Consider the following 25,091-nt stretch of genomic DNA (forward strand, 5'->3'; position numbering starts at 1 on the left):
CGGACACCTAGGAGTTAAGAAAACTAAGGACCGTCTCTTGCAGGAGTACTATTGGCCAGGGTGTTTTCGGGACGCAGACCACTTTGTGAAGACATGTGACACCTGTCAGCGGGTGGGCAAACCAGGGGACAAATCGAGGGCGCCGTTGAAGTTGGTACCTATCATTACGGAGCCTTTTAGACGGCTCGTTATTGATACAGTGGGACCTCTGCCGCTAACAGCCACGGGGTACAGACACATTTTGACTGTGATCTGCCCAGCGACAAAGTTCCCTGAAGCAGTGCCGCTTAAAGAACTCAGCTCAGTTGAGATAGTCAATGCACTACTGTCCATATTTGCGCGAGTTGGTTTTCCTGCGGAAATCCAATCAGATCAGGGCACAGTGTTTACTAGCGCTTTGACGACAGCCTTTCTCGAAAGGTGCGGGGTAAAGCTGTTACACAGCTCAGTGTACCACCCACAGTCGAATTCCGTTGAGAAGCTCCACTCCGTCATGAAGCGCGTGTTGAGAGCATTGTGGTTTGCACAACAAACTGACTGGGAGCTCTGTCTGCCTGGGGTGACGTTGGCATTAAAGACCGCGCCGCATGCGGCTACGGGGTTTTCGCCAGCTGAGCTAGTGTACGGTCGCTCGCTGCGTTCTCCGCTTCGCATGCTTCGAGACGGATCACTGCCCTCTCCAATGGCTGCAGACTATCTCTTCCACCAGTGGCCGCCTCCTGCGCTGGAGCCTCGCTTTGCAACAATATTCCTTTGAGGTGCGTTACAAAAAGGGGAGTCTCAATGGTAACGCCGATGGCTTAAGTCGAAGCCCCTAACGTGGGAATCAGCCTCAAAATTGTTTGTTACTGATGTTTTTCTTCCTGAGGCAGGATTTTTAACCTATTGCTTTTGTGTAGTGTTTCAAAGTGATGATGTGCTTTCTAGTGCAATTTTCCGATTTGTGGACGCGTTCTGAGTGCTGCTAAACTACTGTGAGGAACTAGGCAGTAGTATAAAAGGGGAAGGAGCCTGGCAGGGCTTAGTGAGGGTTGTGCCGTGCTTGCTGACTGAGCGGTTGAGTTTCGGCGTAGTTCTAACGCTTGCCGGGAACGAGAACAAAAATGTCAACTCTCCCGAACTCACTTTGCAGTGTCCTGTGAACCTGAACGAGAGGACGACCGAAGGATGACCGACTTCGGTTATGAGCATCATCAAGCGACATCCCTCCGGACAGCGGATGCAGTCCCCTGACCATCGGGATCTCCTTCCCCCGGCGGGGCGGTCTGTTACGTTTCACCTACGACGCGCGGTATAGCCGGCGCGGATGCAACGGACGCCGGGGCTTCGTTCAAAGCGGCGGACATTTTGGCCCGTTCGGAGCTGCCGCAAAGCCTCCCCGCCAAGCGCGTCCAGGCGTGTTTCAGTGCCACGTGTCTTCTTGTGTGCGTGCGTGTGTGTGTGCCCACGGTTGTCAAAGCGCGGCAGCCGGGGAGAGGAGCTCCCCAAGTGTGAAGCGAGGAGGTCTGTCCGGCGCCCGGCCGGCGGATGCGTCACTACACTCGTCTCAACGTGTCTCTCAGCGTGTCCGTGCCCAGTCACGTGCGCATCTGACGAGACGTTCCTCCTTGCCCTCAGCTGCGAGACTATAAAAGCAGCTGCCCCCGGACGCCGAGGGAGAGGCTCCGATTTCTTCTGTTGAGTAACGTGCACTCCCGTCTCTCCACTTCGGTCGACCTGACCGGCCGCTCTTTTGCGATGTTAGAATAAACAAGTTGTTCTGTTACCAGTTGACTCATGCTTTGCCGGGACCTTCGGATGCTTCCAGTGCCCCAGGCCGCCAGGCCAACGCTACCCTTGGTGCTTGCGACCCATTTGCAACAACGGGCGTCAGCGCTGAGGTTCCAACAATACTATGCGATCTGTATTACATGCTCTCGACGTCATAGTGAGGATAAGTGCACAACAAATGTTCGAGAGTGTCTTTGGATTTACAGGTGTCGTCGAATGACCTATCGGTCATTGCGTGACGGTAAGAAAAATCTCCGCATCCCATGTATGGGAAGAAATCGATAATAATGGCTCTTTCTTTGATGTCTACTGAAATGCCATACGTTGCTGTGAGAAAATGTTCACTTTTACTGTAGATTCCGAACACCTGGCCTCTACGTTTAAGCAGTGCAACAATTTGTCGTTTACTAAGGCAAAAACCAGAACTTATTTTTTAGAGTGCAGCTCTTAGGCGCACGTTCCTGACTTGAGCGTCGGCGTCCCTCGGCGTAACCGCGCGAACACGCTCGTGCCACTCTTCGCACGTTCGTCGTCGTCTTCAACAGGTGGCTCGTTGGCGCGCCTCCCCGTAACTGCGCGAACGTGCTCGTGCCATTGCTCGTGCGTTCGTCGTGTTGCACAGCTCGCTCCGATACCGCTCATCGTGCCAGCGTTCCCATACTGCCGCTCCCTCTGCGAAGGCACTGACGGTACTGGCCCACTGCCAGTTGGTGCGCTGATTTCGGTCTCAAATTCTTTGCCTCAGTATATCACGAAATGAAAACATGTTTAGAGCTATGCTCAAATTCCGTATTAGGGCGTATCGTAATCAACGAAATTATTTTTCTTTGAGTCTCACTGAAGTTATTTACTCCTCTTACTTCTTCTCGCATCTGTGTAAAGTACAGAACCTCAGAAAACTATCCAGTTCTATCGATTAAAACATGCATCAGCTACGTAGACGTGTTTTTGCAGCATTGACTCATAAATCTGACTATCCTTTACATGTGATTTTACTGAAATACCAAGCATGACAAAAACTTTATCCATCTACCTACAACGTCAGGCATACGAAATGCCATTGTAAGGTCCTTTTCAATCAAACAGTGGGAACAATTTGTACGCTATGTCACCGAAATTGAAACTAAACAGTTCACAGCTTGTTCAGTGGACATAAAATAGCAGAACTGTTTCATCCCACAGCATCCCACGCGTCATATGTTTCTCCTATTTAGCAGAAAACATTTAACAACGCTAGACAAATTGTTGGAACAACGTTTGGTGCCTATGCAAGTGCTACGTATTTTTAGCTTTGGCAATGATTTTTTTGTATTCTTAGAATGAGACCGAGTCGACTAACGCAAGTAGTCTTCTGACATAACTTCAATTTTTTAACAGTGCCTGGCACTTTAGGTGTGACTCACGAGCTTGCAGTGTAAATTTTTTTAATGTTTTCTTGATTTAAGGCTGCATTTTTATTCAGACAGCTTTGCTGCGTCTCCCAGATAACATCAAACAAACCAATATTATCATTTAATTCCTCTCATTACAGACTTTTAGAGCGCAGCATTATGTGTTCATATTTTCACAGTACACTCAAGAAGTCATGTGTTCAGCGGCTACGAAGTAGTTTCGACGACAAAACTCCCTGCTTGGTTTAGGTGGGGTATCCGCAAGCGAGTGTGCCTGCTGCAACGCAGAAAATGCTAACGAGATTCAGGGCTTCTAATTTTCTAGCGCGGCCGTGGCTATGCGTGGCTGTCAGCGCGGCTGAGGGGAAAGCAGCCTGCGCTCTGTGTTTTCGAGGTCATCTGTCGCGTATGCTAAGCGTGGGCGTGCCCAGATGGCGTGATATCATATGGGCTTTCTTCCCGCGCGTTTAGCACTTGAGGTTATGCAATCTCCAGTTTCGGAGATGCGTTGAAACTAGAGGCAGACTAAGCATTCGGCTCCCCGCTGACAGTGCTTTTTGTTGCGATAACAATTATATGGGCACTCCAGGTACATTTTTGCCATCGTCGTGGTCGTCGTCGTGATGTTCCGTATTAAATCTGAGGGCGAGAACGCCGTAGCATTGCGCCGTATGCTATATATTCGAGTGAAAGTGTGCGAGGGTGAGTGGCCGATTGCGGCTCAATCTCGCGTGCGCAAGAGGGGGAAGCAGGTAGGAAGCGCGCCGTATTCCGTCGCGCGCAAGGAACCAGGTGGGGGGAGGGGAGGGGGAGGTGGGGGGCATTATACTCCGGCAGCAGCTGCATGTGGCGCGCGGGCTTTATCTTCAAAGCGACCTGATTTGGGGCACAGTCTAGGTGAGCCGACGACTTGTATATTTGCGTGTGCTGTGTTCTCGCCGTTCACTTTGGGTTGAAATGATAGGTAGCGGGAAGGTCACTTCGTACATTCGAGCCTTCGCGCTTCTTCACCCCAGCGGTTTGACAGCGAGTGTGCGCGTTCATCGAGTGTGGTGCGTTCAAGGTTGCCTGTGCGCGCTGACACTATGCTTGTTTATTTAGTCAGTAAGCGAATATTTACAAGTGTATACAGCCGATAAGACTACTATCCTTACATTGTGTAGCGCTTTACTAATTTCTTATCGCAATGGATGCTTCGCCTTTCAGGCCAAACTGCCGCTTTTCGTTATAACGTTGTCTCACTGCGAGTTACACTAGGCTGTTTTAGTTGGGCGACTGCAAGAGGTCGGCGCACGCAGGGAAGTCGCAGAGGCGGCAGCGCGCTAGCACTGCGCGCTGGATGACTCGGCGTTCGGCGCGCGCCCACAGCTTTCCAGGCGCGGTGTAGCGGCTGCTCCGGGCTCTTTGTGACGTTCTGGCGCGCCCATGAGAGCGCGTTTTTCAATACTGCTCTGACCCAAGGAAGGCGTCTCAGTTGGCTGTAGCAGGGTAGCAGTTTCTGAAGCTGCCGTATGGCACACTGTGCAGCACTTGACCAGCTCCCGCGCGTGGCACTGAGTGGTCCATTGCTCAATTTTAATCGTCGGGGCCCCGGGTCGCAGGAAATCTGGTGGCGGAGCTGTTCGTGAGGGAAAATTACTCTATATATTTAGGTATTTGTATATGCGGCGCCTTGTTGTATGCAATGCGGTATATGCGGGTTATATTGCAAACAATTCTGTCACTAAAGTTGCTCATACCTTGTCTTACATTTTTGACAGTTATTCCTAGGAATTTTAGGAACGAGAGCTCACAAGCAAATTTCATGAAACAAAAGAGCGACAGCGCATGTCTTCTAGGTTAGATTTTCTCAGGCTTAAATATAAGTGCGAATCAATAACAGAAAGCTGAAAATGATGTAACTTTTATGGCGACGCTGTGCACAGACCTCCGGGATCGGCTCACGCAAGAGTTTTAACGCGACAGCGTTAAGGGGCTCGTGTCGCAGAAAAGCCGGTGTCGTCGTCCGCGGAGTTGGCCGTGAGCGAAAAATCCCGGCAGGCAATTTATAAATAAAAACAACTTGCAAAATAGGCTGCGTGGGAATCGAACCAGGGTCTCCGGAGTGTGAGGCGGAGACGCTACCACTCAACCGCGAGTTGGATGCTTCAAAGCGGTACAAAAGCGCCTCTAGTGAATGCGGTGTTGTCTTAGAAACGTGCCGTAGAAAGTTATACTACGGTGTATATCGGTAATTATGAGCATGTAACTTACAGAAGTTGCCGTTAGACGATTAGCGAAGTACGTTTCCGCTACATTTCTTCTGCGCTTTCCGCACACGCAGAGCCATCTTGCGGCAAACACAGAAGACCCCCTCCTTTCTATGTACGGAGCTGCCCCGACAGGTGGCGCGCCACGCGCGGATTGGGGCTGTGCGGGGACCCGTGCGAGGCGCGTCGCGGCCCCAACTACCTCTCCTCCGACGACGCTTCGCCGTGAGACGTTTGGCTGGCGTAGATCGTTTCCTCCTCCGAGACACCGAGTTCTTTGGTTCGTTCCGCTTGCTCAGGCGCACGTTTCGTTGCCGCGCCGAACGCTGCGTTGCTCGACGTTCACCGCGTGATTGGGGGGTGCAAAGTCCGATGCGGAGCGCCTCGTAAGTGATCGCTGCGCCGTAGCGCATTGTCTTACACCCCTTGGCGGGTCGACGGGAACGCTGTCGCGTTTCACTCTTGAAGGCGAAGCTTAAGCGTCCTCCAATTTTTTACTAGAAAGCTCGCCTTCGTGCATAGCGTTCGCCGCCAGCGTTTCCCACTTAGAATTGCGCTTACATAAGCTGCAGTTGCCGGGAAGCGTGAGAAGTAGTCAGGGGCTTCTTATTTAAATTAAATTATGGGCTTGACGTGCCAAAACCACCACCTTATTATGAGGACGCCATATAGTGGGGGACTCCAGAATAATTTTGACCAACTGAGGTTTTCCAATGCCTACGTAAATCTAAGTACACAGGTGTTTTTAAATTTCGCCCCCTTTGATATGCTGCCGCCGTGGCCGGGACTTGATCCCGCGACTTCGTGCTTAGCAGCGCAACACCAAAGCCACTAAGCAATCACGGCGGGTGGTCTCTGAATGCTATCGCGTTCCACTCTTAACGTTGAAGCGTAAGCGTCCTCCAAATTTTTGCGTCAGGCCAACTAATGCTGCACATCATGGGTGCCTGCTTCGCTACAGACACGCGCTCTCACGTGCTGCGTGCGTGGATGCTTGCGGTGTCAGCCGTGTGGGTGGAGTGACGTGAAAGCGTGGCTGACTTCGCTTTGTACCGCCGATGTGAAGATATCGTCGACGCGGCATGACACCATATCCTCCATCACCGACTGAAATTAATCAAAATGAATTTTTATTCTCGGTCAGATTTGATTTTTTTTACATTTCCCGATAACTCGGAAAATATTGCGGCCCATTGCGCGCAAGAAAAACACACCGGACACTGTACTTATTTGCACAAAGCTCGACTTTCAATATAACAACATTTCTATGTAAATAAGAGAATCGACGATTTTACCGACTTGTTTAGGAGGAGGAGCAGAAGTAGATTTTAATGAAACGAAAGGAGGAGAGGCCCATCTGGAGAGCGTGTCTCTAGCCTGCGACTCCTCACTGGGGTAAGGGTAAGTGGGAGATACAGGCAAAGGTACGTGGCAGGTGATTATGATTGGCACAATGAGCTACTAAATACATGTTGTCCAATACGCGGATGCGTGCGTTAGAGACGCTACACATAGCAGTAATCTTGAAAACTATATTTGTGAAACTTGATCGCAAAAACATATTTCCCACTGTCTTCACGTCTCACAGGTCCTAGAGACGACCGTCTAAACCAGTGTCACATAAAAAGCTCAAGAGTGATTTTATTATATGTTTGGCATGGCGAACTCTTCTTCACCCACCTAAAATATTTTCTTCGGAAAAGGGGCGGGGTTCCAAGCAGTCAACACTAGACTTAAGTGTTCTTCGACCGGCCGCATATGCAGGGCACACTCAAAGTACCTGAGCTATTGTCTCAGGAGTGTGACAGATGCTACGGTCAGTGTTCCTTTCTCGTTCTATCTTGTAAAAGTATCGGTGAGTGTACACCACACCGAACCGTAACTGACGGATGAGTGTTTCCTGGCCTCTCTGCAACCGAAGCGGAAGCCGGAATCTCAAACCAGCGTCAAGTCTAGGGACGTGCTCTTGCCATTGTTCGGGGCTGTCGCGTTGTCGTGCCATTGAGATTTTGATGGGGTTACGGAGCAAGGCGTTGACGTTAGAGCGCGAAAATTAATTTTGTAATTTTCCTGCAAGTGTGGGCCTTTTTTTGCCCCTGCATCAGCCTGTTCCTTTCCATCTATTCCACAATGGCTGGGAATCCACTGCAGCACGATGGTACGACCGGATTGAGACGCCTCAGCAAGCGGAGCCATGATGTCATGAGCCAGAGGACAATATGTGGTTCTGGAATTCATATAACAGCGTATTAGTTGCAGCGCCCATTCCATTCACAGAACACTGTCCATTTTTCGAGGCTTTATTGCAGTATGCAGTGGACTGCTTCTCGAACGCCGGTCACCTCAGCTGCTGTTGAGGACGATGTTATGTGTCCTATCTTCAACTGCTGCGTGATCCCCATTCCAGGAACTGTGTAAGCTGCCATGCAAGATGCCTTTCTTACATAATCATCTGCAGCAACATTTTCGGTATATCCGTATATGTAAGCAATGTAGGATAACGCGATGTGCTTGAGCCCAGCAAGCATGATTGACTTCTTTGACCTTGTATTCTGGGTATTGAAAGTCTCACCGTCGGATTTGTCACCTTCCAGAGTGGAACTTCTGTTATGTGGTGCGAAGTCCGACAGCAGTAAATCTTGTTGCGACGACACGGCTTTTCAGTAGGCGACGTCAGGCCGTATGCTTGTGATGTATGTCAGTGGATAATCCCTGTGCCTGGTCAGTAGCCTTAGATGCACTCGCAATGGCTGATATTGCTGATAAACTCGAGCTGAGCAAGCGCCTGCCTTTGCAATAGTACCCCAAGCAAAAGCACATCGTGGTAGTCCTAGAGAAATTCTTAATGCGCGAGTCTAAGGATTTTCAAATTATCGTACGGCAGATTTACTGATCTGAAGAAGTACAGGCGCAAACACATAGCAGTTACATGGATGTCCATGGCCTGCTACCCCGTTATCATTGATAGGAAGATTATGCCTTCGGTAACCCAGTACAAGTTTCGCGGAGTCACCATCCACCGTGACTTATCTTGGTCGAAGCACATGTCTGCATTGAGAAAATGCTGTCTAGCTTTGCTCAATTCATTCGACATATGTCTGGAGAATCGCGGGGGCCATCCAGATCATTTCTTCTGCAGCACTACCAAGCACGTTTTGTTTGGTACCTCCGCTACATTGCGCCAACTTCTTTCTATTGAAGTTTAACTGTGTGAAAAATTCCACTCTCATGTGGTGCGACTCATGTAGTCCAAATGAGCAGATGCTTGAACGACGGTTTAAAACAGCCACAAGTGTTACACGAAAAAACTAATCTCTGAACCTTTAGCTTTGCACTGTAGAATCTGCGGTTGCGCATTTTTGTTGGAAAATACTAGCATATTAACTAACAGATCGGTTGACTAGAGAAACTATAGAAGCTGTATAGATGAAGAGCCGGGTGAATCTTGCGGTAGCATGCCATCTGTTATGCCATCAAAGACTGCCTTCTTTCGGAATTTGTTATGCACTCGCAGTAGGCTCGTCATTTTTTCCTTCTCTTTGTACTACTGTGCATTTTCCGTTCATTCTTGTGCAACCAGTATTTATTCGTCGCGTTCAAGCAACAGTCATTCAATTGCTCTTCCGCCTTGTAATCGTCTCCACCCCCTTTTCTTGTCCTTCGTCTTCTCTGGCACCGTTTTCCGCTACAGTGAACCAATGGCATATGTAAGAGGCATGGGACACTAAAAGAAAAGAAGAGGACGATATGCGCCGACTGGTCCGAACGGCACGAGATCTCGAGGCACGTGACCCGAGGTGTGATTGGAGGAGAAGCGGCGCCAAAGTGGCATTATCGATGTGGCTCTGGGCCAAGAAGGTTGGAGCGCCAGCTTCGTAATGGCGACGGGACCCATGGAGGTTCGGACAGGCCCGGACAGGCCCGGCATCCGAGACGGAGGAGCTGGCCGGCCGATACCATGGAAGCAAAACTGGCGGAATCGGCGGGAGCACCGACGGTGACCCAGAACCGACGCACATCGGACTGTCGGGAGTGACGTGCGCCAACGGAACCTTATAAGAGTGTTCCTTTTTGTTAGCGGGCAGCCATAGGCCAAGGTTGCCGGACTTTCGCGCGAAACGCGCTAAGGACGCACGTAAGCGAAGATAAGGACGTTGTTTTTGGCTAAGCAAGTGTGGAGTTTTATTTTTTGCCGATTGAGTTTTGAGTTCCGTGCTGAGTGTGTTATTTTGGGTTTGCTCTTAGTAAAATCTGTTTGCTGTGCTCGCCTGCGTCCCCCGACTCCATCTCTCCCATCATCCGCATGGCCACGAGATCAGTCTGGCAACCAACAAGCCCAACAATGCATTTTGCTTGTATTCGGACAAAACACAGGCCTTAGAACACACATAAAATACAAGCTAAACATTATGCCTCAAGGCTAGTTCTCACCGCAATAAGAAAATCATGAATGTTATGGTAGTGATGGGGACAAGCGCTCTCGCATGGGGGCACTCATTTTTATTGTTCTCTAGTTTCTCAAGCGAAGCTTTTTTCCTTACCCCCACTTTCAGGGTGCTGGCAACCGGCTGCTGTCTTGCACAATTGGCAGGTACCAGTACCGGACATAGTGCTGAGAAGCACCGGATACAGTGCAAACCAAGGCGGCCCGGGGCACCAGGTGATGCGCGTGAACGCGGGTGTGAGCTCCAACAGAAACACGCCGTCGTCGTCTTCAGTTATCATTATTTTACCGCCTTCATTTCATTGTGATGAACCCTTCGACTTCAGTCTATCGCTTTCATTTTTTGCGATGCCATTTTGTTGCCATTATTTCATCCTCACGCGAGGGATTGCATTTCACATATCATTAGACTGAATGCAGTAAATGCCATATTGATGGAAGGATTTTTGAATAGCAAAATAACTTACAGCCTCGAAGAGCGCGAAAATGTCTGATGTTGCCCGTGCAACGCAGTGTAGGTATATCTCTTGACTATCTCCCAGCTATCAGCCTACTGATTTTTTTTACTGTACACACATTTACGACGGCAGTTCCGTCCAAGGCAACACGTTTCACAACTTTTATCGTGAGGGTGCCACAAACGATATTATTGGAGCTATTAAACACCCTTTATTGCTCCAAGTCAGTACGCGGTGGAGCCAACGTATCTACGAGAAGGTTTAAGCTAAGCTGCTCTTTCAAAATCAGAAAAATATCATCCTGCCTAGGAGTATGCACTTTCTGCCTGGTATCAAGGAAATGCCGACTTCAACCTCCTCAGCGTGAACAATCAACCACGAAGCAAATAACGTGCAGCTTCGTCTGTTCTCAATGAGGTTCAGTATGACAATTATCACCTTTCATTGAGGTATGTTTTATTAGAAAAGAATACGACCTTATTGACAAGAGCCATATCCACATCAATTAATTAATTAATTAATTTGTTTATTTATTTATTGTTACCCTTAGGGCTTACAAGAAGCGTTATAGAGGGGAGGGGCTTTAGTATATCAGTGCATATCAAATAAATACAAGTAGAAGCGAAGAACATAGTTATACCGCAAAGAAAATACAGGAACTACAGGTAAGTGAGCACCAAAGTAACACAGCAAAAAGAAACACTTAAAATTCAAGTAACAAGAATACAAAAACGAAAACACGGAATAAAAGCAATGAAATAAACGATAGCAATAGGTGACAACGCAGTAGTGACGCAGTTTTGAAGTAGGTTTATAATTTCTTTTTAGTGCTCTGCGAAAACGGTCTGTATCTATGATAGCGGCTAGTGACTTCCACTCGAGACATGTTCTCGGCAAGAATGAGTATGAGTAGGTGACTGTGCGCTGCGCGGGTACATGAACTTTGAAGCGATGATTGACACGTGCGGAGATATAAGATGCTGGTATAATGTACCGCGACTTGAGCTCGTAGTTATGATAGTCGATTTTGTAAAAGAGAGAAAGACGAGATAATTTTCTTCGGGAGGAGAGAAGGGAATGCCAAGAGCAAGTTTCATGTTAGTAACGCTAGCAGTACGATGATAATTGTTAAGAATGAATCGGACCGATAGATTTTACACACTTTCAAGGATATTTATTAGAGTAGCATGCCCAGGGTCCCCTATCGAGCATGCGTTTTCAAGGTTAGATCTGACATAAGTGATTTCATCGCAGATATTTACAAAACACATTGCCTGAAACAATAGAGAAAAGTACACAAAAGTTCAGCAAATCTTTTTAATGGCATTTTATTATACCGAACTTCAGGACAATTGGTAATATTCACTCACAAACCACGTTTATTTAAGCAGCACTGAGCTACTGACTCAGTCACAGCAGCTCGTTCTGTTCGTCTTGAACCTCAAAGCCTGAATGTTCCTTCCGCACAATGATGACGTGCGCTCAAAGCTAGTATTGAGAAAATATTGAAATGCTTCTGGGGTATTTTAATTAAACAGAAGTGCAGAAAGAAGTACGTATATCCATTCGCGGGAAAGAACACCACGTTCAAGCAACGAATATTGTACACCAGTGATGACGTAGGGTCGGTGGTGTTGATCGTAACGTCCACTTGACAACCGCGGTCTTGGTTCCTAAGAATCGAGAATGCCCGAGGGTGATTTCATGTGTCACCAGGCTTGCGCGACTGCGTGCATTGCACTGCGATGCAGTTCGACCAAACACACTAAAGGGGCACAGAACCCTTGATGACGCCGTCTTCCGCACTCCGCGTCTTACAGCATGGTCTGCTGATGGTTGGGCGAAACAGACGGACTTCTGCCATCAGGTGAGTGCCTTGGCATAAACTGCAAAGTAAAAGACTGACTGGTAACAGTTTCGCTCAACGCACAAAAAGAAAACATCAGTGAAAATTGTAGGTCATAATTTGCGTAGAATGCATAGGTCTCATCTTTAGAACAAGTAACCAGGTCAACACTGCACGGCCAAATTAAGTGGCGAGAGGTAGTGTAGCGGCGCTGCGGACGCCTGCGTGCCCCTATACTTAAATAATTTTGGTGGCGACGTCATTGTCTCTCGTTGCCCTGCTCTACTGCCTATTACACCCAACTATTAAATAGTAAATACGCGTCTGCACTTCCTGAAGTGTGAGGCTTCCTCAAAAGGTTGAATGTTTTGAACGACACTGAACCAATGTTAGCAACCTCTAAACTATAATAACGCGATTACATAGCATATGCGGTAAGCATAAAAAATTAGAGAGATACGAGTACCAAAGGGCTCACCGACTAATTATGCAGTCGCATTGTGGAAAGAAAATTGCGATATCAGTTCTGTATTCCAAGTATGTAGTGGTCAGAGATAATCCTGTTCGTTCTTTGCAGAGACTATGAATAGTCGTTGCTGGCACAAAGGAAAAGCGGGCTGCTAGGGTCAGGCAAACACAGTGCGAGAGCGATCATTATAGAGGTCAAGCAGTGTAGAATGATTGTCCTTCTACCGGGAATTGCTTGCCCAAGCAAATGAAAAACAGGGGCTATCATGCAATGTGAACATGTAACGCCATGCAGCTTTGCATTTCTTTTTTCACGTTTCTCGGCAGAACTAGTGGCTGAGCCTTTTATTTTCCTTTGCTGGAAGACTCGTCTGCCGATAATTGCTTGCTGGACACTTACACCAACGCAAGGCAACATGCGTGCATTACAATACACGACGTATAAATATTTAGACCACCATGCACATTCCGGACTGCTATCAGAAAAGAGAACAATAGAGCATGCAAGGATCACACAGTAGAGTTAAAAAACATGGACAGGTTCACAAACGCTAAATTTTTATCCTTCGGTAGGTTACACAGAATCAAAGAAGTACGTAGCTCTAAAATATTAAAAAAAGCATATGACACAGGGAATTTAGAAGTGGCGAGAAAAACATCGTTGCATTCAGCGCTTGAAATGTGAGGTTAAAAAGACCTGTGCCTTTCGAATTATCATCACACATGGATCATACGCGTGAAGTCGGAAGATCACGCTCTCTGGAGCAGATGGTTATATACAGATTATTCTGCGAGAAATTTATCATATAATGTGGGCGTGCAGTATAGCCCCAAGTATCAGAATAATATAAATCTAAGAAGCATAATGTTCAAGCGAATACGTGTCTTTAAATATATAGAAGACAATAATTTGCAAGTGCTCACATGTAACTCAAGTGATAGTTATTTTTTCAACGGGCGTGCTGCTAACTTTGAGGCTTGTTGCATAAGCAGTTATCCTACGCAATAACGTGTCAATGACGGTGCCGGCCTGTTTTAAATAGAAACCATTGAAACTCGAAGGGCAACAAATAAAAAAAAGTATGCAAGTAAACCTTTATTTTATTCGTTTGCATACGTTATTACACTGTAACAAAAAACGTCAAATGCCACCTGCGGAAATGTGAACTATTAAACTACGTCTTATTGCCAATCTGCTGCAGAAAAACAAACTTAACATAAAAACTACTATTTAGAACGCTGTGCTGTTTACTACGAACTAAAATGACTACGTGCGGTCGACGCGTTGCAAAACAAATTCGCCTCACATGAATGCGGAGGACCTGGTGCTGATGGCGGGGAAAGTTTGGAGCGCAAGCTGTGATAGCGCCGCTGTAAGAAGAAGCATAACAAATAAAATAAGTTTTTAGTAATCTATATAACACTACGGGCAGAACGTAGCAAGTTTCCTGAATTTAAGTAAATGCTGAGCAGCATTAGCAAAAAGAGTGGATTGCATAACATTTCTAACCCGTCCCGATGAGACCTTTGCGTAAGAAACCGTCGTGTCTATATGATATTTATAAACTGTCTTGTAGTACCTATTACACAATGACGTAACTTTGTCGTATCAGAGATGTGCTGTCGGGAGATTTTACTATTTACGAGCAGGCGTTCAAAGAGCCACGTAACTGAAATTGTTTGAAACAACTTGTCGCTGCTAAGCTGTTGAGCATGATGTCGATTTTGGTATGGGTTATGTCTTATCGTTTAACAAAAAGAAAATCAGTCTTAGCTGCATAAATGACGAGCTAATTTCTCAAAGACAACATCAAGCTTGGTTACTGGTGAAAATAATCGAACAGAAGTTGATTATCAAAACATGGCACTCGCTCGATGAAAATTTCTTTGACAGTTAGGCTATACAGGGAAAGTGTGTCACATAATTTACTACAATAGGCTGGTATATGAACCACATTGGTATACTAGCAAAGTAGTACTCAAGCCGCAATGAATGAGAAACAAGAAAAGTACTTGAACAATAAATGCCCACATGGAAGTGCTCCCTCTTTAAGGAAATACGAGCTCTCGAACGAACCTGAACACATACGTACTCCCTCAATCATAAAATATAAAGGAGGAGGGAACGAAACTCTGTAATACCAATGCACTAAGGATACACACGCAACAGTTCATTCAATGGTTCTCCACGCTGCTCAAGATGCTGCCCACGTGAACGATGCGATGCAGTATTCAAGAACAGTGCAGGACGTCATGCATAACTGTCATGCGGTATTTTTTTTCAGCGATGGCAACGCAATACGAAATGGACACAGATCGGACAATGACAAATGACTATTTTCAGTTGAAATTTGAAACCAGCAGACTCATACCACACTTTTAATAGAACTCCGTTATCCGACTTACGCTTATACTCGTATTTGCATAAGACATCCGTCGGCCCTCGTAAGAAAACCAAGGTGACTGTGACAGGGTCTTGCGAAGGACGCCCAGAACCTGTTTGCGATAAGCAAAAGTAAGGTGTGTAACAATCAGGAAAATTTGACAGTGAAATAATAATGTGATTCCTCATGATATTGTATTGTGATCAATAAACATAGACATACACAAAGTACTTATAGTGTGTATCACTGTTTCGCCTTCCTTATTAGCACGTTCAATAGTCTCGTCACACATTTAGTGCTAAAAACTAGTACAGCAGAGAGAACGACCAAATTTAAATACGATACATTCATGAATAAGAAAAATTTATAGGCTGCTCGGATCAATTAAGAGCTCAACTTTATCTTGTGCACTGTGTTAGCTGTGACAAGCAGAAAGCTCAATGTTACAGCTGCTAGGACTTGCTGATCGACTGTTACGAATTATGGTGCGAAGCAATTCTAACACAATGCAAGCAACCAATCGATTATTTTGACGGAAGTATAAAGGCACAATTTACGGAGCGGCCCAGCACGGCCAACATTTTGGCGCGACGTAGGAACAGTGCGTTTATCGCGTGAGGTTTTCATAGGTCCAGACATATTAAGTAGGTGTAGACGCCATGCGCACTGCAATTCGAACATCTAACAGGACTGTCAGTCTTAGAAAAATTATATTAACTCATTATAATTCACAAGGAATATAATGCGTGAAACACATTTAGATAGTTTTGCAAATTAGAAACGTGTTACTCGCACCCTAATAGGAAATCTCAGGTAAACGTAGATATAGAAGCATTTGTGATTAAATGAACATGACCTACAGGAATAGGGCAATAAATATAAATATTTAGATTTAGATTTCTTTTCCTTATTTGGATTTATTTTCCTACCTTATTTTCGGCACGTTGCCACCGTTCTCCTGAATGTTATCTTCCAACTAGTGTAGTGTCGATGTAGGGCATCGTTTTCTTCCATTTAACTATCTCTATTTGAATACCAGACTAGGCAATAGCTTTTATTTTTGCATCTCGCTTGAGTTGATCCCAATGTAGACCAGCCGAGGACAAGATTGTGGACCACATTAAACCTAGATGCCGTATAGAGGTCTGGTTTGTATTCGTAAGCGAATGCTTGCCGGAAGGCCTAAATTGAGTTTGGAACGTCTTAGCTTTGCTGCAAAAATATAAGTACTTGTTTTATGGAGTGCAATATTTTATTTTTGCATTACTTGAACCGGAATGGGAAGACCAACGGCCACACCTGTCTGTCTAGTCTCTTTAGGCGCAAAAAGTGCCACGAAAAGCAAAGATTGTGACTTGGACATTATGCGAAGGAAGAAAGAACGTTTCTAGGAACAACTTAATTTCAGGCCCTTAATATATTGTAGTGTTACTGATAGAACGCGTTTCAATGAAACAGTGCACAATACATAACTTCGCCATGAAACGTGGTCTAAAGCATGCGCGTGAAAAGTTGTTTTGGAACTGGGACGAAGTGCACATAGGCTACAGAAATACTTTATACTTATGGTTGAACTTTTTTTTCCTTTGATATTATTGCTATAGCCTTAAAAACAAAGATACTTAAAGCACTTCTTTTCGTTTACTGAAAATGAAGAATTTTCACCAACCTCTCCATTGAAGAAGCAGAAAAGAAGGGCAACGCAGAGTCCCTGAGTGGGAAAGTGAAGGAAACAAATCAGAAACTATTGCTAGTTAGCCGGCAGGGTTGCTTGATTTACATATATATCTGCAGAAATCATTTATGCGCGAGAAGCACGTGGTACTTCATTTTAGAAGAACTCAACAGGAAAAGAAATCATGCAATGTGATGTTCAGCGCTGGCATTTCTGCTACTAAACGTGGACTTGCCAGACATATTTGGTTGCAGCCAAATGAAACGTCTCGCATAAAATTATTAACAGTCTTAACAGTCTAAGGATGAGGGATTGCTGACAGTGGAGCTAGCGGTTTGGTAAGAGTGCTTGCCTTTATCACGGCAAAGACAAGTACCCTTGAAACGATGGCTGTAACCTTCAATCTCCAGGTTCACGTTGACGTCTGTCGCATTTGAAAAACGCATAATAGCTCATTAACCTACACTGCTTAAACACTGCAAATTTTTCTTCAAGTCAACGGCATATAGATGAGCGAAAGGCCCGTATAAATACGCGTATTGTGGTAAAACAAAAGTTACGTGCATTCGATTGACTCTGGAGCAAAGCTTTGGAGACAGTCCAAAAGTAACGTACCTGCAAGGACGTGACCAGCGCTGATATAATCTCGTAAGCAAGGAATATGGAACCTTTGTCTGGTCTGAAGGGTGTCACGACGTAATGCAATCCCAAGAGGGGCAGCAAAATTACTGTGGCCCGCACAGCTTTCCTGTAAAAACGTGACAAATGAAATGTAGCAGAAAGCGCACTGCTAAGGAACATCCTCTTTGATGGTCGTTGTTAGGAATCCAAACACTCGATCTTTTTCACTCTTTGGACCAAATCGCCTTCCTTCAACAACATTCAACAAGCCAACCTAATTTGCCTGAGTTTTCCTCCGCCACATGCAACCATTTTTTTTCATGCGACATATCAGTCATACAAAGTTAAGAGCTAAAAGCAATAATCTCAGGCTATGCAACTTGCGAGACCGTATAAATATTAAATATAGTAACGATGATCATGATGTTCATCTGGGGGTGAACTGGAAGGCTGCTTTCAGTTCTTGCTGTCCACCTGTGCATCGCCGAATACAGCTGCTATCTCTTCTTTAGTTATGGTGTGCTTATGATGATAAGCCATTCAAACTATTTATGTGTACTTGACATTTCATTTGACACATAGAAACACAACGCGAGCATGTCTTACTCTTGTAACATTAGCATTCGTGACCGTATCAGTGCTACTTTCAGAGAATCAAAGATAAATATTGCGGTAAAATAGTACATTAGTGATATGAGATATTAGGCAGACCAGCCTTACCCTGAGTGCTTGTCTGCTGATCTAATGAAGACAAAAAAAGTAGATATCGGTGGCTACAGCACCCCAAAATTTTTGCATTATCTGCTGGCCTATAGCTACGACATAAAATCGGCGGGTTTTTACGATATGCTGTTCATTTTCGGGCTGCTTTCCGCCTATTCTTCATGCATTCGTTATTGTTACCAAGAACATAAATAACATCCGGTAGGTGTTTTGACAACAATATAACCCTACCCCTCCCCCATGGTGGTGAAAAGGAGGTGTAAGGCGTGGGTGCAATGTGGGCGTGCCCTCTTTGACTGGTGCGAGCTGTTCATGACGCCGCCAATTTAGACAGTTTTCTCCACACCAGTTAACCCTTGTATGAAAAATAATCACTGTATTTCCTTACAAATTCATTAAGCTTGAACGCTGGAAAGTGCTTTAGAAAGAAATGCCTGAAAAGCCTGAACATGCTTTGAAATTTATCATGTCGTGGTTCCTGCCCGGAAAATTAATAGACGACGTTCAACCTTTTCGCGAATGTTCCTAAATAGCAATTTTCTCCAAAGAAAACTAGATGAAATCTTTATAGCCCGATGCCTTATGCATACTCTAGCAGTCTAAAAGGATGTAGTGATTCTCGATAGTTTGCCTTTGGGCAAAGGGTACGTCTGCAATATTATGTTGTCTAGTTCGATCTTTTCGTTTGGAACACGCTAAATTTGAACGCGCACTGCGCAACGCTGAGCAACAACCCGCTGACCGCGCTGCGCTTGCCGAGATGCATAGTACGCGAAGGAACACCTAGCCTTCACTGTAAGGGCTGCAAAACACAGGCTTCGCTTGACAATTTCCCAATTTGGTCCGCCAGGTGGAAGCTTACCTTGTGCTCTCATTGTCAGGAGAGTTCACAGCTCGAAGTTTCGTGACCAGAACTCTCACTATGTTCACGAGAAATGCGAAGCTCAACTGCGGAAACGAAAATAGAGAACAGAAACTTAAGTTGTAGCATGACAACGTACCGAGAAAAAGTAAGGCATTTAAGACTTGACTCTGCTTCACAGTTTCTTCCAACTTAATGAAAACCCTGATCTGTGATGTTCACCTGCAGAACAGGCCTAAAGTCTTAAAAATTGATGAATATCTTGATATAGTGAAAGATGTCCGACGATTACGATACTCGCTAATGCAAAATTTGAGCGCCGCTTTATACGTATTTTCATTTCGCGATATACTAAGGGAAAAAATTTGAGACCTACACTGGCAGTGGGCCTGTGACCACTGCCACTTGAATTCCACCTGCATGACCTGCATGAGCTCAATTTTACTGCTTTGTTGAAGCGCGCTTTCTGAGGGGAGCGGACGTCAAATTCCAACGTCACGTTCACGCAGTACAACACGAGCGGTATCACCATGGTGAAAACGCATACCTGGCGTTGCCTGCATAAAACAACACCCACATGGAAGGAATCTTGGATGACATAGCAATGCGGTAATCTCACAGTGTAAAATGTACACGACATCGTCAACGAAGGCAAGCCGCCATGTCCCTGCCGTGTTAGGTTAAATGTACTGTACAGCATATGTATCTCACCGTATTATTGTAGAATGTGGATATGATTAGGCTGTAGCATGTGCAAATTCATTTTTAATCAGTTTTACTGGCCTACACTTCCCCGGAGCCATCCAATAAAGGTGTGAATAGCAAACAACTCACCAGTATTGAGATGCAAACGGGAACGCTGAGTATGTACGTGTACCAGACGTCGTGTTCGACCCAGCACCTGCAAACAGGTGACAGACAGCTTTAGTGAGAAACACTGCATCAAAAAATGTTGTAGTTGTAGTTTCTGTCGCAAGTAGTTGTAAAATATTGTAGTTTCTGTCGTAAACATATTGACACTACAGTTGGTGGACAGGGCGAAGGGATCACATTTTTAGAAGCTTCACAACCAAATCACAAGATTTACCCATCGCAAAAAGTGGAAAGAAGTGTCACCAGAACCATGCCGCTTTCGGCTTTTTGAAGTTTTCAAATAAAATGATATGCTCTCACTTTTACATTTCGGAACAATTGTACAAGGCGAGATGTTTCGCTTGAAAATCTGGCGTGCAAAGATCTGCAAGTAAAGTTTATGCATCCGAGACAGCCGTTTCCTTAGCAGCGCTGCTTTCTTCAGAAGTGAATTACCGTTCACCTGAAAGCCACTGAATGCTGAGGAACAACTAGCCTCAGGGTTTACTGCATTTATGTTTAACCGCCTTGATCGAAGCTAAAGAGGCAGAATGAGAAACAAGTACTCACATCCTTGATGCTTCATTGTCTAGGCCACGGGTTACTCCATAACCAATGGCTGGAATCAAAGGAAAACCTGCATGTGAAATAAATTTTGTTGATAGATGCCATGAGCCAGAATGTAGAAATTCTTGGTATATTAACCATTCATTCACTCGCTCTTTATTTTGATTGTCTGCTCACTATAACTGGTTCGCTCATTCATTCACTCATGATTGCCCACACTCCCTCTCTCTCTGTCTGTCTCTCTCTCTCACGCATACACAAACACTCACTCACGTATTCTCTCTCTCTCACACACAGGTGCTAACTCACGCACCTGTACACACACACACACACACACACACACACACACACACACACACACACACACACACACACGCACACGCACACGCACACGCACACACACACACACACACGTGCAATCACGCTTACTCAGCTCAGTTAGTCTCTTACACCGCGTGTTTTTTTAGCCTGGACTGACGACACATTCACGCTATACTGCCCTTACGACAATGAAGACTTTGCACGGTACGAAAGTGAAGACGAAAAAAAATTTTTAGAACACTGGGCGTACCCCATCCAATCAGCAAGAACCACTTGATGATATTGTCCTCGGCGATAAATGCAAGAACTAGCAGAGTGTGCAAATACAGGCCCTCGCAGAACATCCAAAGGTAGTTGCACAGCAGAAAGTACTGCGTCACCACGTGCAGAACCTGACACCATTTCTGCAACAGAACGTCAAAATGCCTCAGTAAATGAAATATAGCCTTTAGGAATACAAGTCACTGTTTTTAGATCAGACTCTGCTTATTGCTGCCTTACCGGATTCTCCTCGATCACGTGTGGTTGTGAGATGACGTTGATGTACCACAAAATCCAGCAGAGGTTGTTGATTATGAACGATGTAAACAAGTTTTTGTGAATAGTAATCCGCCGGCAGCGTAGTGCTCTGCGAAGAGAAAACAACAGTTATTCTTTTTTATAAAAGGAAAGGTTAGAACGTCAATAACACTTTCGCATACAATACCGATGAGATACGATATTGAGATCTAACGATATATCAGCTTATGCTTTGCTGGATTCTCCATCTCAGTACTCAGGTGTGTTTAAACATTACCCACAAATTTACACACCACCGTGTTTTTTAACAAATCATCGAATGCTAAGCGAGGAAAAGCACGCAAATCGCCGACGCTGGCACTGCCCTGCTTATACGGGTATCTATTTTTACTTCGCTAACGCGGCCTCAACGAAACCCTCTCGAGTTCTGCGTGCTCCTCGCCTCTGGTCAGCCAATTATATAAGAAACACGTTTCAAGATCGGCAATGTAATTCGCTTCGAAAGCAAACAAAGGTGACCTGCTATAAACGAAAGGAGCATTTCATTGGCCTGCTCAAATAACACTCCGGATCGCTGCCCGATTATTGCGTTAGCTGTTGTGTAAGTTTGACGTCAGAAGATTCGAATGAGAATAGATTGGAATAGCGTTACGTTATAGGGCTCCAAGTCTGAGTTGTTTAAGATTTGCTATCCTATGAAAATATAGTTTGGCATGCGCCCTTCAATAACTGATAAACTTTATTAGCTTCCAAATCACGAAACATACACAGTTATAATTTTTCGTTGAGGGGAGGGGGGGGGGGGGGGAGGACCGTTGGTGTGCTCGCTATCATACCTTGAAGGGTACCTTGAACAACATTCTCTATTCAAGAAGGAAGGCGACGGAAAGAGGCAACTGGAATGCGCGGCCTACCGCAAATTATTTAATAGCGTTACGCACAAAGCTTGTAATTTCGGTGTTATCAGAATTTTGAACTTTCTTGGCGTTGATCATAACAGTAATATTACACAAGGTTTCTACGTGAAATAATTAGAACTCTCTTCGTCTGTCTGTGTCTCATTTACAAATAAACACAAGCGGATGCATTCGCCTCCTCTTTGAAAGCACCTCAGTCACCTCCGTACACTCGACGATGCTGAATTTCCAACATTACAAGTGCGTAGTGAAGTCAGCTGCGATAGAAATTTGGATAGGGCCTTCAGGCTTGGAAATTAGTGGTTGTTCACTGTGCTCGATTGAAGCGAGATAGTTGTAATAGAACATGTGCTGAAGAGACTATTTCCAAGCAGTGAATTTAGTTGTTGACGACGATACACAAATAAGCTGTATGCACAATTAACGTAATTAAATTTATGCACATATTTGGTTCCAATGTGAACCTCCTTCTATATTTTCACTCCATGTATGGTAAACTTATTTAGGTGAAAAACGAGCTATCTTGAAGCCAAGTGCTCACCTGAAGTAACAAAATATGAAGATTGATATAAGGAGAGCGACGAGCGATATGGAGTATCCTGTCACGTACAGGGAATTGACCAAGTTCCGGAACTGAAAAAGGAGAGAAGAATCATTACAAGGCGCCACTGTTGAGGTGAAAAATAGAGATATGTTTGGCGAGCAAAGCCTCCTCTTACGCTGTCTAATAGCTCGACACATCTACCGCATCATTCTTGATCAAAAATTGACAATCTCGTAATGTTTCCGCCATATTTCCATGTATTTAAGTGTAAACAAGACGTGATTAGCGAAAATCATACGTAGTGCTTTCTGAAGGCAGGTGCCGGCATTGATGGTCTAACGTTACCTCATTAAAAGAACATGGTAAAACAAGGTGAACATAGAAAACTAAGTAAACACATTAACACGTGGCAAACTTTACGAAAAAAAATTTGCAGGCCCACAAAGCGAAGACCTGACGCGACAGCTCGGGTATGAAAATGCGCATATGTCTTTCACCCTGTGTTATCTGTTTTACGGTATCTGTAGGAACAAAGGGGACGAACATCCGCAGATGACCGGCCAATAGCCTTTCGTGAAGAAGCTGGAACTTTAGTCGGTCGTGCTTCTTAACTGAGTAGGTAGCACTCCCCAGTGGCGGAAAAGCAAATAGACACGACCATTTCGCCTGTCTCCTTCCTATGCTGTCTTTCGCTTTTATCTTTGTTTATATCCTTTGAACTCGGCACTGGATTACAAATAGGCTGCAGGAGATAGCGTCAAGCAAGTCATTTTTACCTGTGCTCAAGAAGCCAGGCACAGTATTGGCCTGTCGCCGTGTTCTTCGCTGTGTCATGGACACAGTGGTCAAAAGAATGTAGTATGTGCCACCGAGTATAACGATTTTCTTTTTAAAAGACATGCTTTCAGTCGTGACTTTCTTAGAAGTCGTGGGGTCCACACTGCTTCATGTGTAAGAAACTCCGAACAAGAGATCACGTTTCTCTTCACTGCTGTATAGGAGCTTACTTCTGAGACGCTAGGCAGCGCACGATAACCAAATATTTTCTGCAGATCATCATGGCATCTGTCATTTATTATTAGATTATAAAAATGAAATAACCCTTGGTCCTTATAAAGCAAACTGATCTCTTCTGTATACAGCGTTCTCGTATGGCTGGATTATACTGAAATGGAGACAGAGGGCAATTCCGGATGTATTTTCCTGATCACATAGTCCTTTGTATGATAAAAGAGGAAACATGGCTGTTGTCCTCTGGCGTGACATACCAGCGTAGAGCCACCGGGAACCTTTCAAAAATTTTAACGACCTGACTAGTTATAATGTTAGCGGTGGTCTTAGGATTTCTTTTTAAATAGGTACGTACCTACCCACCTGCCTGCCTACCCAACGAGGAAACCCGTGCGTCTGTCAGCCTGTCACGTAAGACGAATCCATATAAATTATTGTATAAAACAAAACAAAATTTCGCAGGAAAAGCGTTGGCGGTGATAAGTTTGGAACTTACAATCTCACGCTCAGAAAACACGTGTCTTACGCACTGTGCCAAACATCCACACTTTCAGAAGGTGAATATACTTGAACCATATGAATGTGTTGTACCGGCGATACAAAAATTTCAAAGCAGAAGTTTTTGTGAAGGCTTTGTTGAAAAATTTGGTGATAGTGGAATGAAAGTCATCGCTAGGACCACATGTTGGGCCGACTTGGAGCATTGTCGACATCAGGAAAATTCGAAAATTTAATTCCAAAAATGCCACATTCCCGATGCGTATCGGTAGTTGCGGAATACACCTGCCACTGGGGCGTTCCTGCACCGATTGAAATGCTACCGATCTCTGAGGGCTCATCCGCTTCCCGTCGCGCAACACAGACAGATCGGCAGTCAATTAGTTGATAAGGATGATAAGGAGTGATGCGGGGTTACGTGGGTCTTATCACGCTTGATGATGGTTCAAGGCGGATGGATAAGGCGCTACAGACTGATAAGGGCTTATAATGGTTGGGAAAAATATGATAAGGTCGAGAAATACCTATCAGGACTGATACTTGTCGGATTAATTCTAAAAAGGCTGATGGAGGCCGATAATAGTTGATAAGGGTGTGATCGAGTCCAATGAGGTTGATAACGACCATTAAGGGTTGATAAGGACTTACACTGGTCGGAAAAATTTTGATACGACTGATAATGACACCGAGCTGCGTGGAGAAAACTTCAGTGGAGTTTTCTGTAGTAATTTGCTTCGTGGTGTGTTAGTTCTACATAATTATAAACATCTTTATCCACTTAGTGCATTGGTGAAATAGTGCAATAAATTAATTAAGAAAGCAAAGTGACTGAGAGGTGGAATCTTCGACTAACAATATGTTACTTTTTTTCGTTATTATTCATGAAGTTCCAGCAGAGCACTCTATGACTCTTGCGACGGAGACATCGGCGCCAGCAGGGTCATCAACGCGATTAGAAAAATTGCCCCCCC

At 45.0% G+C, this 25,091-nt stretch overlaps 1 protein-coding gene across 3 annotated transcripts in view; it reads right to left on the bottom strand.

Moving 5' to 3' along the window:
• Nucleotides 1-11,624: 11,624 nt before the first annotated feature.
• Nucleotides 11,625-25,091, bottom strand: part of LOC126540178 (calcitonin gene-related peptide type 1 receptor-like) — a 192,096-nt gene continuing 178,629 nt past the window's right edge. For 2 of the 3 annotated variants that reach the window (XM_050186965.2, XM_050186963.3), the window contains exons 9-19: nucleotides 22,609-22,700; nucleotides 21,133-21,259; nucleotides 20,882-21,035; nucleotides 20,314-20,380; nucleotides 19,726-19,792; nucleotides 18,892-18,977; nucleotides 17,301-17,433; nucleotides 16,680-16,721; nucleotides 15,033-15,122; nucleotides 13,934-13,997; nucleotides 11,625-12,198 (exon numbers count right to left, since the gene is read on the bottom strand). In XM_050186965.2, coding sequence (XP_050042922.1) covers nucleotides 12,176-12,198; nucleotides 13,934-13,997; nucleotides 15,033-15,122; nucleotides 16,680-16,721; nucleotides 17,301-17,433; nucleotides 18,892-18,977; nucleotides 19,726-19,792; nucleotides 20,314-20,380; nucleotides 20,882-21,035; nucleotides 21,133-21,259; nucleotides 22,609-22,700 — 945 coding nt within the window. In that variant the 3' untranslated portion in view covers nucleotides 11,625-12,175. The remainder of the gene's footprint in view (nucleotides 12,199-13,933; nucleotides 13,998-15,032; nucleotides 15,123-16,679; nucleotides 16,722-17,300; nucleotides 17,434-18,891; nucleotides 18,978-19,725; nucleotides 19,793-20,313; nucleotides 20,381-20,881; nucleotides 21,036-21,132; nucleotides 21,260-22,608; nucleotides 22,701-25,091) is intronic. The other variant, XM_055075855.1, reaches the window with a different exon arrangement.

The sequence above is a fragment of the Dermacentor andersoni genome, chromosome 2 (genome assembly GCF_023375885.2).
Source record: "Dermacentor andersoni chromosome 2, qqDerAnde1_hic_scaffold, whole genome shotgun sequence".
NCBI lineage: Eukaryota > Metazoa > Arthropoda > Arachnida > Ixodida > Ixodidae > Dermacentor > Dermacentor andersoni.